The 13,238-nt window shown below is 44.1% G+C and overlaps 1 protein-coding gene across 2 annotated transcripts in view; it reads left to right on the top strand.

Annotated features, from left to right (window-relative positions):
• The window catches only part of syt16 (synaptotagmin XVI), a 158,808-nt gene that overhangs the window by 93,714 nt on the left and 51,856 nt on the right, over positions 1-13,238 (top strand). For both annotated transcript variants that reach the window (XM_080202403.1, XM_080202402.1), the window contains exon 2: positions 9,301-9,480. In XM_080202403.1, the coding sequence (XP_080058529.1) occupies positions 9,301-9,480 (180 nt within the window). The remainder of the gene's footprint in view (positions 1-9,300; positions 9,481-13,238) is intronic.

Below are 13,238 nucleotides of genomic sequence, written 5' to 3'. Positions count from 1 at the left end.
ACATTACTCGCATGCCAGTGTCCAGCTATCCCCATTTATAGATACTCTAATATCCTTCACCTATTGAACAATGTGATTAATAAGACAAACAATGATACCATAAGATTCTAAAACTGTTGCAATAGGCAATCGAACAGGCTGACATTTTCCGGCCATTCCCGCTGGCAGGATGTTATGTTCCTGCTGATGGCGACCACCGCCACCGCCCCCCCCCGGACCCGCCCCCAGCCCCCACCCCACCCACCCCCACACCCCCCCACCCACCCCCACAACCCCCCACAACCCCCCCCCCCACACCCCCCTCCCCCCCACAACCCCCCCCCCCCCAACACACACACACCCCCACACATGCGCGCATGCACACGCGCACATTCCACCCACCAGGGGGTCCACGGTGGCGAAGTGTACAATCAACAGGAAAACCTGCTGACTGTGCCTGCCAGTGGTGGGCTGCCTCCATCACCACAAAACATGCTGCGGAAAATCCCGCCGACAGTCTTTCCCTGTTCCTTATCTCATTAATTTGTCCTCTGCTTTCCAGAGATTTCTTTCTTCCTCTTCCTCAAGATCTTGAGAGTTCTTCGTTCGACGGTTATTTGAGGTTTGTTGGTCATCCTCTTGTATCTTGCTCTTGATGGCAACTGTTGCCAGACATTTGACTGAGTCTTAGAGTCATAGAGGTTTATAGCAAAAAAATAGGCCCTTCAGCCCAACTTGTCCATGCCACCCCCTTTTTTAACCACTAAGCTAGTCCCAATTGCCCATGTTTGGCCCATATCCATCTATACCCACCTTACCCATGTAACTATCTAAATGCTTTTTCAAAGACAAAATTGCCTCTATACTCCATCTGGCAGCTTGTTCCAGACACTGACCACCCGCTGTGTGAAAAAAATTGCCCTTCTGGGCCCCTTTGTATCTCCACTCTCTCACCTGAAATCTATGCCCTCCAGTTTTAGTTTCCCTTACCTTTGGGAAAACATGTTGACTATCTATTTGATCTATGCCCCTCATTATTATATAGACCTTGAAAAGATCACCCCTTAGTCTCCTTCCTCCAGGCGAAAAAGTCCCAGTCTATCCAACCTCTACTTGTAACTCAAACCATCAAGTCCCAGTTGCTGAAGGGAAGTTAAAGGATGATCCAAACCTGGCCTCGCTTGCTCGCTGTACTTCAGCAATGTAGAATGGTAAGGAGTAAGAAACCTGCCAATTATTTTCTTTCCCACTCCAACCTGAGCATTCATGCCCATGGCAGCACCTCTCCAATCACCAGAACAGGCAATGCACCAAGCTTCCATTTGACACCACCTTCCAAACTCCCTTCACTATGTTAGATCAGTGACTCTACTTCAAAGACCACAAAGGAAAAGGGAAACAGATGGGAACACTAATATCTCCAAAATCCCTTCCAAGCCATATACTGGGGCTATATCATCGTTCCTCCACTGTTTCTGGGTCAATATCCTGGAAGGCCTTTCCCCACAGCACAGTGGATGTACCTAGATTACACAGATTGCAGTTGTTAAAGAAGGAAGGGTAACAAATGCTGGCCTTGCCAGCGACGCTCCAATCCTGTGAAAGAGTAAGAAAGTAACCTGGGCTCAGATCAGCCAACTTCTCACAGAGAGAGATTTATCCTCACATCGTCCAGCTTGAAACAAAGTTGTTGCGTATGCAACTGTGGTGTGACTGAGCCAGTTATGACACAACATGTCGGATGGAAAGAGCTACGTATTTTAAGAACAGGAGCAAAAAGGGTTAACAAACTTACTCTGTTGCATCTCTATGCAATGTGAAAATTGCGTAGGTTATCACAGAAGTGCAATCTTAATGACCAATTAATCAGTTTCTCAGTTGTTATTGAGATGCGCAATACAATTAAAATTTCCGCCCACACCTCCGTCTACAGTATAATTTGGAATCTGGCAGGTTAGCATTTACCAATTACCTGGTAGTGTTGAGTACCTGGTGAGTAAGTAGCAGTTTCGCGTGAAAGGGAAAATGTCAGCAATCTGTTGAGGAGCTAGTCAAGCATGGAAAGATTTGAGACGTTGTCTTTGCGGGGGTGAAAGATAATTTCACTCCCACACCGTTCCTGATTCACAAAGGTCAGCGTGCCATCGATTGTGTGGCATAGCAGAATTAAAGCCGGAATTTGCATTTTGTCAATAACTCCAAGCAATGGCACAGTGGTTAGCACTGCTGCCTCACAGCGCCAAGGGCCCGGGTTCAATTCCCGGCTTGCATCACTGTCTGTGCGGAGTGTGTACATTCTCCCCATGTCTGCGTGCATTCCCTCCGGGTGCTCCACTTTCCTCTTACAGTCCGAAAGACGTGCTGGTTAAGTGCGTTGGCCGTGTTAAATTCTCCATCAGTGTATCCAAGCTGTGGTGACTAGGGGATTTTCACAGTAACTTCATTGCAGTGTTAATATAAGCCTTACTTGTGACATGAATAAATAAAAAAAACCCATTGGGTAAACTGAATGCCAGTCAGTCGCATTTTATATGAACATTTGTGTTTGTCAGCCTTGACTGTGGATGAGGTAGTGTTGTACTGCCAGAGGTACTGCCTTTTAAATGAGACATTAAATAGTGACTCTACTTCCCCTTAGGATCACTTAACAATGTTCTACAGCATCTTGCAAGAAGTGCAGGCAGTTCCTTTGGTGCCCTGGGCACCATTTATCCCACAGCCAATGTCATTAAAACAGATTGGTCATTTATTTCATTGGTGCTTTGGGAACTTTGTGTGCACAAATTGGCTGACACTTTTCCCTATGTTACATCAGTGACCACACTTCAAAAACCTCACATAGTTTGTAAAGCACTCTGAAAGGGACTGCTGGAGAGGAGGGGTTCTATGGCACTGTGGGAGTAGTGTTAGAAAATTTGAAACTATCTAGCCGTTCCGTTAAGTAAAATGAGATAATAGCCTGCAATTTCTCCCCACAAGAGCAACAAGGTGGCAAAGTAGTCAGCACTGCTGCCTTGCTCGGGTTCAATTCCGGCCTTGGGTGACAGTCTTTATGGAGTTTGCACATTCTCTCCAATGTCTGCATGGATTTCCTCCGGGTGCTCTGGTTTCCTCCCACAGTCTAAAGATGTGCAAATTAAGTGGATTGACCATGGCAAATTGCCCCTTAGTGTCCCATGAAGGGTAGGTTAGATGGATTAGCCATGGGTGGGGTTATGGGGATATGGCGGGCAGGGGGCATGGATAAGATACTCTGTCAGAGATTCTAGGGACTCTATGAAAATAACAGGGAATTGGAATCATCTTGATTAAATTTGGGATCTATATGTAGCTTAAATTATAATAAGCCTGTGGTCTGTGTAGTGGCATGTAGCTGTCTGCTGTTTTGAAACTTATCGGGTTATTATCATAGAATCATAGAAACCCTACAGTACAGAAAGAGGCCATTCGGCCCTTCAAGTCTGCTCCAACCATAATCCCACCCAGGCCCCACCCCCATATCCCTACGTATTTTACCCAATAATCCCTCTAATCTACGCATCTCAGGATACTAAGGGGCAATTTTAGAATAGCCAATCAACCTAACCTGCACATCTTTGGACTGTGGGAGGAAACTGGAGCACCCAGAGGAAAACCATGCAGACATGAGGAGAATGTGCAAACTCCACACAGACAGTGATCCGAGCTGGGAATTGAACCCAGGACCCTGGAGCTGTGAAGCAGCAGTGCTAACCACTGTGCCGCCCTTAGTGTATATGCATGCAGAATATCTCCAAAACTGAATAAAGTTTATTTTTAAAGTTTGTTTATTAGTCACAAGTAAGGCTTACATGAACATGCAATGAAGTTACTGTGAAATTCCCCTAGTTGCCACACTTCGGTGCCTGTTAGGGTCAACACGCCCAGCCAGCACATCTTTCAGCCTGTGGGAGGAAACAGGAGCACACAGAGCAAAACCCACAGAGGCATGGGGAGAATGTGCAAACTCCACACAGACAGTGAATTGAACCCAGGTCCCTGGCGCTGTGAGGCAGCAATGCTAACCACTGTGCCACGCCTTGGAGATAGGCTCCGTCTCCTAGGAATAGAAGACATATGACTGTGAAAAGTGGAGGGAGACCTTTTGGTCGCTCGAGTCTCCTTGCTACTCGTGATACATTTTTTGCAATGATAAAATAATTACTTCACTTGAGTCACTTGTGCATCTCAGTTTTTAAAGAATGGAATAGTATCTACCTGCAGGCAAACTAGAGTATGCAATGTGGTTATTAGTCATGCCTTAATATATTGATTTGAAAGAAAAACAAAGGAATGTTCAGTTATATCCTCGGGATATCCCAAAGCACTGTACTGTCAATTCATGCTGCATTGAAACTGAAAACGAGACAGTTAACCTTCACACAGCAAGGTCCAACAATACAGCAAAATCGGATGAATCATCAATTAGCCTGTCTGTATCTTCATCGGGGGATAAATGTCAGCCTGGCCACCTGCTCTTTACACGGTGCTGGGAAATCTGTAACACCCACGTGAATGGGTAGACAGGATCGTGGTTTAACTTCTCATTCCAAAGATGGAGATTCAATACTGCACTGGAGAGTCAGGCTCAGTATGTGCCCATCAAAAAACCAAAGCAAGACACAAACCAAAGAAAAGACTCAGCTAGCATTGATTTGAAAAGAAATCATTAGTTAAAAATAATTCCAATTGTGCTGATTTCCTTGTGCACTGTTTCCATGCAGCTAACAGTGGGACATATCAATATTGATAGCAAAGAATTTTGGAGCCCTAATACTTGCTGTCAAAGGTCATTGGCTTGAGCTTGTGATCCTCACATTGATCAAGCTCCCGATTTCAACTTCCCTGGTCGGGGCAGATCGCGAGGTGTACAGGCAAAGAGGTTTGTATCACTTTAGAGTGGCGTTAGGTCTGTTATAATTGGCCTCAGCTCTCCCAGGCAGGTGCATGCGAGTGAAGAGAATAGGAGGCAGATGCTTGTATCTCAGTGAAGGCTGAGACATTTGCCAACAGTTGCTTGTTGTCGCCACCAGTGTGTTCAATATCTTTCCCCTGCCGCACTGAATGAGATTCAAGCCAGTGCCCTATGTCATGTTGGTGCCAACTTCCCCATCTTTCTTGACACTGAATGCAGTCTTTCTGACAGGCTTCACAATGCATTGAGCAATTTGTATATGTGTATCGGCTGCCTTCACTTGTCTGCCCTGGTGAAATGTCCATCTCAGCCCTCGGCAGTAGTACTTCATCCTCTGCATGCTGGCACCTGCGCCACCCATTTCTCTTCCCTGACTGTGGCGCACTCATACCCAGTGTCATTCTCTAAGATCACGCGCAGTGTCAGTGGGTGGCGGCGAGAGTGGAATTAAGTGACGGTGTGTCTTCAGCGTTGTTCTCTCCCCGGTGTTCCTCCACAGCCTGATGAGATTGCGGTTCTTGGGTATCTGAAGGGTGAAAGGTAGGAAGGTAATCCTGTGGCTGGTAGAGGGGTGAAAATGAGAAGTATAGGCTTACACCATCTGTAGCTTGCAAATTAGAGCCAAGTGTGGGATGAGGGGGGTGTGAGAAGTAGGATAAGGAATCGGGATATTGTGTTATCTTTGATGGTTTCAGCCCTAGTGTTCACCATGGTCTCAGCTGTGGCAGTTTCAATAATGACCAGTAACATCTCCTCCATGAAGGATGTGCTGGTATTCTGCCCGCTGCGGTTAGTTCCTTTAGCCTCTGATCGTCATAGAGTGGGATTTTTCAGCCATTCCCACTGACGAGATCTTCCAGTCCTGCCAATGGCAACCCCCACTGTGGTTTCCCTGCTGGTGGAAGGAACAAACAACAGGAAACCCTGGGCCGGGAAGATCCCATCACTGGCCAATGGTGGATTGCATCCACCTCCGCAAAATGGGCAGGGGAGGGGAGTGGAAAATCTCACTCTTAGAGTGATTATAGTACAGAAGGGGGCCATTCGGCCTATCAAGTCCATTGTAATTCTCTCTACAGCAATCCAATTATTCCCATTCTTTTGTTCTACCCCCATTGCTCTGTAAGCTTATTTATTTCAAGTGTCCATCCAGTTTTCTTCTGAAATTGTTCGTTGTCTCTGTCTGTATCACCCAGCTCATTACTGCTCACTGTGTAAGAGAGTACTTTGTTGTATTCCCCCTGCCCACAATCTTAACCTGTGATTCATAATCCTTGTGCTATCAGTTAATGGTCACAAATTTCCTTTGTTTACCTGATCCAAACGTATCATAATCTTGTACACCTCCAACTCCAGCTGCTCCAGACTAACCCTGTAGTTAAAATCCATGCTGGTCGATCTCCCCTGCACCTTTACAAGGACTGTCATTGTTGGGAGGAGAAAAAATTGTGGGAAGTTCAGGTGACTGGAGTTCATTTTCAGTTTCAGGAGTTGGAGTGTTAACAACATCGCTGAAAGACAAGTCTTTCTCTCTCCCAAATTGTTTTTCTTTGGAAATTCTGTTGCTTTCCTGAAGGATGAAAATCTGCTATTGTTGGGGCTGGACCAGAGTCTCTCTGGTGCTTTGGAAAGCTGTCTTGTCTTCAAACTTTTCAGAATAAATCCAGATAGCTGCAGGCTTCAACCAAAGGATTCAATTTCCATTATCAGTAGACTTTGCTGTATTGAACCTCCTTAAAGAGTTTGGTCTGTGGCAAGGATTTTGGTTTGATTGGAACACATTAGGTATCTTTGTTAAGGGTTATATGCTATAGTGTTTAGAGTCATAGAGCTTTACATCATGGAAACAGGTCCTTCGGCCCAACTTGTCCATGCCATCCTCTTTTTTTAAAAACCTCTAAGCTAATCCCAATTGACCGCATTTGGCCCATATCCCCCTATTCCCATCGTACCCATGTAACCATCTAAATGCATTTTAAAAGACAAAATTGTACCCACCTCCACTATTACCTCTGGCAGCTTATCCCAGACACTCACCATCTTCTGCGTGAAATAATTTCCCCCTTGTAACCTTTTGTATCTCTCCCCTCTCACTTTAAACCTATACCCTCTAGTTTTAGACTTCCCTAACTTTGGGAAAAGATATTTACTATCAATCTGGTCTATGCCCTCATTATTTCATAGACCTCTATGAGATCACTTCTCAGTCTTCTACGCTCCAAAGCAAAAAGTCCCAGTCTATTCAGCCTCTCCTTATAACTCAATCCATTAAACATCCTAGTAAATCTTTTCTGAACTCTTTCTAGTTAAATAATATCCTTTCTATAACATGGTGACCAGAATTGCACACAGTATTCCAAATGCGGCCTTACCAACGTCTTGTACAACTTCAACAAGATGTCCCAACTCCTGTATTCAGTGTTCTGAACAATGAAACCAAGCATGCTGAATGCCTTCTTCCCCACTCTTGTCCACCTGTGACTCCACTTTCAAGGCGCTATGAACACGTACGCCTAGATCTCTTTGTTCTGTAACTGGTTGTTTTGTTTCTTGTTTGTAATTGATAAAAGTTCTTGTTAATTTTCTCACTATAAAAGTTGACTATATTCTTATATAAACTTCGTTTGATAAAAACTCCTTAATGGATCATTTGAATCATACCTGAACGGAAGCCCATCATGCTTATCCTAGCCAAATTCAAGATGCAAAACTTATAATCCAGACAAGCTTCATAAAACACTTTGGAGTTTCTGACCTGCACCAATACATGTGCAACTGTTTCTCAGCAAGCACTGGCATTCTTAGGGTGAGAGGCAAGATTTAAATAATTATATTGTAAAATATGGAGAACTACAATATGATTCTTTTTACACTTCTAATCCGACATTTATCCCAAGCCATAAATAAGAAATTGAAAATAAGTATTTACTTAAAAAATTCTTCTACAGCAGCTGATTTTTAAAAATGTAATTTTGGAATATGTGATTGCTGAATGGTAATTTTTTAAAAAAATCGTATTTTAGAGTATTGCAATTGCCACCCTATGAGGAAGGGATTGGTGGGTAGTGAGTTATAAATTATTGTGACTTAATTTTTTTATTGCAAAAATAGACTTTTTTGTAAAATATCTGAAAGGAAATTACAAATATTTTCAAATGGCTGTTACACACAGTGCAATAGTAATCAGATTCCCTACATACATCATGTTGCACTCTGAGATGCCTTAAAACAGTCAAAGAAACATTACAGACATTTCAAACTGATTAGTATTAGCAATAAGAGCAAAATAGACTATTATTTAATGGTAAAAAATTGCACTGTGCTGCTGTGCAGAGGAACCTGGGTGTCCTTGTGCATGAATCACAAAAAGTTGGTTTGTAGCAGGTAATTAAGAAGGTAAATGGAATTTTGTCCTTCATTGCTAGAGGGACGGAGTTTAAAAACAGGGAGGTTATGTTGCAGCTGTATAAGGTGCTGCTGAGGCCACGTCTGGAATATCATGAATAGTTTTGTTCTCCTTACTTGAAACAGGATATACTGGCACTGGATGGCATTATGAGGACATTCACTAGGTTGATTCCACAGTTGGGAGGTTTGGCTTATGAAGAGAGACTGAGTATACTGGCACTAAACTCTTTGGAATTTAGAAGAATGAGGGGAGGTCTTATGGAAATATAAAATTATGAAGAGAATAGAAAAGATAGAAGCAGGGAGGTTATTTCCACTGGCAGGTAAAACTAGAACTAGAGGGCATAGCCTCAAAATAAAGGGGAGCAGATTTAGGATTGAGTTGAGAGGGAGCTTCTTCACCCAAAGGGTTGTGAATCTGTAGAATTTTCTGCCCAGTGAAGCAGTTGAGGCTACCTCACTGAATGTTTTTAAGGCAAGGATAGATAGATTTTTGAACAGTAAAGGAATTAAGTGTTATAATGAATGGACAGATAAGTGGAGCTGGGTCCATGAAGAGATCAGCCACGATCTTATTGAATGGCGGGACAGGCTCGAGGAGCCAGATGGCTTACTCCTGCTACTAATTCTCATGTTCTCATTTAAGTTGTCTACATAGATCAAGTTGCACTCTGAGATGCTTCAATACAATTCTGTTACAAGTAATCTTCATTGTGATACATTCAATGTTGCTTTATCATTGGGAGATGTCAGTCAGAGGCTAGACATGCCTATACAGATAATGGTGAGCTTGGAAGTAGATCCATTCCACTGTTAAGCAAACTTACCAGCAGGCATAAGAAATAGCAGAGTGCTTGAAGCAGGTAGCTCGCCTCTCCATATAGCGAATGGTGGTTGCACCATTAGAGGAAGGAAACAGATGAGGAGCAGATAACCTGATTCTCTAATAATTATTCGTTTTCTTTTTGTTCTCTCTGTAGTCACACCAGAGGCCATTGGGTTTTTGTCAGCGGTCGGAGTCTTTGTGGTCTTGTTGGCAGTTCTTTTCCTCTTCATCAACAAGAAGCTGTGCTTTGAAAAAATTGGCGGACTCCCATGTCTTGAACCGAAACGAAAGAAGAAACGGGTTCGAGATAAAGCTGGAATCCACAGGGGCCTTGGTGAGTGTCTTGCATATCCATCAACATGCTGGCGATCGTTTGTGGTGTATGTTTCTACTATGAATTTTACACTGGTACATTATTTAAAAATCAGGGGAATTAAATCATATTCGTTTTAGCATCTTTTTTCCTTACTTATGCACCTTTTTAAGGTTTAACCTGAAGAAATGACTCAAAGGTGATAACATGAGGGAACTGCACCAATATTAATCAGTAAACCAGGTCACTTCAGTGCTTGTCTCGCCTGAACTGCGAAGAACACAATTCCTAAGACCAGCAAGCTCACCAATGCCTCAGACCTCGTTCCCTCAACACTGGCAGTGTTATTGACACTGAGCTATCAGCTGAGCAGAGCAGGATGTTAATGTTAGTCATCATTTGTACGAAAAGAGTGAATGATTGGGCTTTTTAAAATGGGAACTGCTGATTGTTGGAAGGAAACATTTGGCTGGTTGGATCCATGCTAGCTTGTTGCAAGAGCAACTTGCCTAGTCATCTTCAACTGCGTATTCCCCTTAGTCCTACAAAACAAACCAGATAATTACCCAATTCCCCTTTGAAAGCCTTGATTAAATCTGTCTCCACCATGCTCTAGGGCATTTCATTCCAGATCTTAACCATTCGCTGTGTAAGAAAAACCTATTTCTCCATGAGGATTATCTTTTATTAGGTAACCAAGCCATGATATCCTCTCCTGGCTACACATTTGAAATTATTCTCGGTGATGCTAACAGATGGACACTTACGATTCCCAATTTGCTATTTAAACTAAGGTGTTTAAAATAAATGAGCCTCTGTTAAAATGCTTGTTAAGATAAGCATCAAAATCTTATCTGATTTAAATCTTGCAATGAAATGTGAAATCTGACACCGGTGGGTGCCGCCACAGTGGGACTGGAAAATTGGGAGAATCGTTTGAAGTCAAAGGGTGGGATTTTCCGGCCACGCTTGCCTCAATGCTGGAGAAGCCCTCTGGAGATCAACGGACCTTTGCATGGTCCGTGTCCTGCCCACTATGACTCCGTTGGCGGGCAGGACAGGAAAATCCCGCCCAGGGGCTCTCCAAATTTTCCAGCCCCACTTCTGGCGGAACTGGAAAATCCCTCCCGATAAGAAGGAGGGATGTGGTAGGAAGGTTTTCAGTGCTCGTCTGCTCATATCATTGGTTTCCAGCCACGTAAGCACGAGGAATGGAAGCCTGACGAAGCAATTAGGGACTGGAACATTCAGCCAGGATGAGCTGTTTCAAATGCTGCGTACCTGATGGGCACTTCAAAGAAAGAATTTCAAATAGGCAATTCATTTTGATTGGGAAATCTGTCATTGATTTGTTTTAGGCTGTGGCTGCACAAATTGCACGCAGGAATTAATGTTTAACTGCTGCAGTGTTTTATTTTAGATGATACCTATTGATTGGTATTTGTATTCCGTCGTGACGAATGTGCTTGGCCACAGGTTAGCAAGTTCCTAAATACCGATCATTCTTTTATTGCCTGACTTAATAATTAATGAAATGTTTTGTTTGCCGTTTTACAGCAGTTTGCACTGTGGCAAACGCTTGACTATTTGACTAAGTTTATGCTGTGCAACACCAGTGTCCAATAACATCGGAAACACAATAGTAATGCTAATTAGTGATGCAATAAAATTGCAATTTAATCTTCCTGCGCTATTATAAGGTGGTGCCGGGGCCAGTAATCATACTAATTCGCCCCACAGCCGCTGCCAAGTACAAATCTTGTTTTACCATTGCCACAATGCCGTGAGAACTGCAATCGAGCTGGCACATCACCATTGAGGGCCTTACCCTATTTGCTAGTTACTTGATTCATTTTTTTTAACTCCCTAGTTCCTTTCTTTTTATGCCCTACCCTGCCCAGAGACGGTGACTCATACTCATCGTTGTACTTCCACAGTTGCTGGCAGATTTCCAATACCCAACAAATCTGTCTACATCCTTGTGTAAGCCTAGCAACATGGAAGAATGAGAGAAATCACTGCGCAGAACAAGCCCAATCAGCCCCTGCCACGACGCTGGCTTGCTTTGTGTTCTTCCTTTTCAAATAGTATCCGATTTCCCCTTGTAAAGTATTTTATGGGCTATCCATCGGTGGTCATTTGTCGGGAAACATTCTGAGTTCTAAATGCTGTTGGAATAATTCTTCTAAATTGTGCCATTGTTCTCGTGATAGAATAGAATAGAATCATACAGTTAGGAAATTGGGCCATTTGGCCCATCAAGTCTGCACCGATCACAATCCCATCCAGGCCTAATCCCATAACCCAATGCGTTCACCCTATCTAGTCCCCCTGATACCAAGGGGCAATTTAGCATGGCCAATCCACCTAACCAGCACAATCTTTGGATTGTGGGAGGAAACTGGAGCACCCGGAGGAAACCCACACAGACATGGGGAGAATGTGCAAACTCCACACAGACAGTCACCCAAACTGGGAATCGAACCCAGATCCCTAGCGCTGTGAGACAACAGTGCTAAGCACTGTGCTGCCGTGGGCGGGATCTACTGATAAATTAATAGAGTATCAGCTTTGATAAGAAAATCAGTGTGTAGCTCCCCAACTGTATGGCCGAGTTTTCGCTCCCGATTCTCTGGCACTCTGTACACAGAGAACCCGGAGGCGTAGCTTCTGCCAACGCTCAGGTGAGGCAGGGTCTGAGAGAGCAGGCAAGTCCAGCTCCACAGAGATAGGATGCCTTCTTTAAAAGGTGCCCTGATTTACGCCTGAAATGACCTCCTTTCTCACTGAAACAGGGGACACGTCCCCCTTGCCCCCACAAGCATTGGGGCAAATTGCCTCCCCCACCCCTAAAAACACCGGGGCGACCACCCCCAGTAAACTTCGGAGTGCCACCTCATCACACAGGCACTGGGGCAGGCCCCAACACAGAGGCATCAGAAAATCCCCTCCCCCACCCACACCGCAAGTGCTGGAGCAATCCCTCTCCACAGCAACAGTGGCAGGGTGAATGCAATTTTGAATCCTGGTCTATATTCCTGACATAATTATTGTAAGTTTTCCCTCATCAGATCATATAAGGGACCCCTCCACTCCCCACCACCAGTCCTCCAGAAAATGGGGTTCCTAAGAGGACCCATTCTTGCCACTGCCAGGTCCTGGCAGTACCCAGGCACATTCTTCTTCCCCAAAATTGAGCCCCTAGCGGCTTCCTGTCAACTGCTTCAAGTTTTTAACAAATGCCAATTTCATGGGCGAGGAAATTGGAAAATAAAATCTTGCTAGCGAAATTCTCGTTTTCCAACTCTCGCGAGATTTTGAGCCTGCGTCACAACTTACAGCGGTGGCAAATGTGGGTTCATAATCACCCCCAAGCTCATTCACCAATTCACTCAGTCAGTAGAAATAGCCTTACAGAACTTGCGCTCTCACCATCTCTTCATTTTGTCTCTTTTAGAGTTTCTTTTAATCTCGGTTTCAAGGAGAAATGACCCAACTTTTGAGTCTTTCTTCATAACATTGGCTGGAATTCTCCAAACTCGACAGCAGCTGGGATTCTCCGGTCCCGCTGCAGTGGATGAAATTTTGGCTGAGCACCAAATTCTCCATTCTCACTGGCAATGGTGACGGTGGGGGGGTAAGGGATGAGAGAATTCTGGCCTACTTCCTGAAATAATTCTCAAAAATCTTCACTGTATTTTTCCATGGCTCTAATGTTCCTCCTACACTGGGGTGACCAGAGCTGTTTTCAGTTATCTTACCGTGGCTCCACTGAGGTG

The sequence above is a fragment of the Carcharhinus amblyrhynchos genome, chromosome 14, assembly GCF_965287045.1.
Source record: "Carcharhinus amblyrhynchos chromosome 14, sCarAmb.v2.hapA, whole genome shotgun sequence".
Classification (NCBI taxonomy): domain Eukaryota; kingdom Metazoa; phylum Chordata; class Chondrichthyes; order Carcharhiniformes; family Carcharhinidae; genus Carcharhinus; species Carcharhinus amblyrhynchos.
Note: the sequence above shows the minus strand (reverse complement) of the source record. Positions and strands in the feature narration are given on the sequence as shown.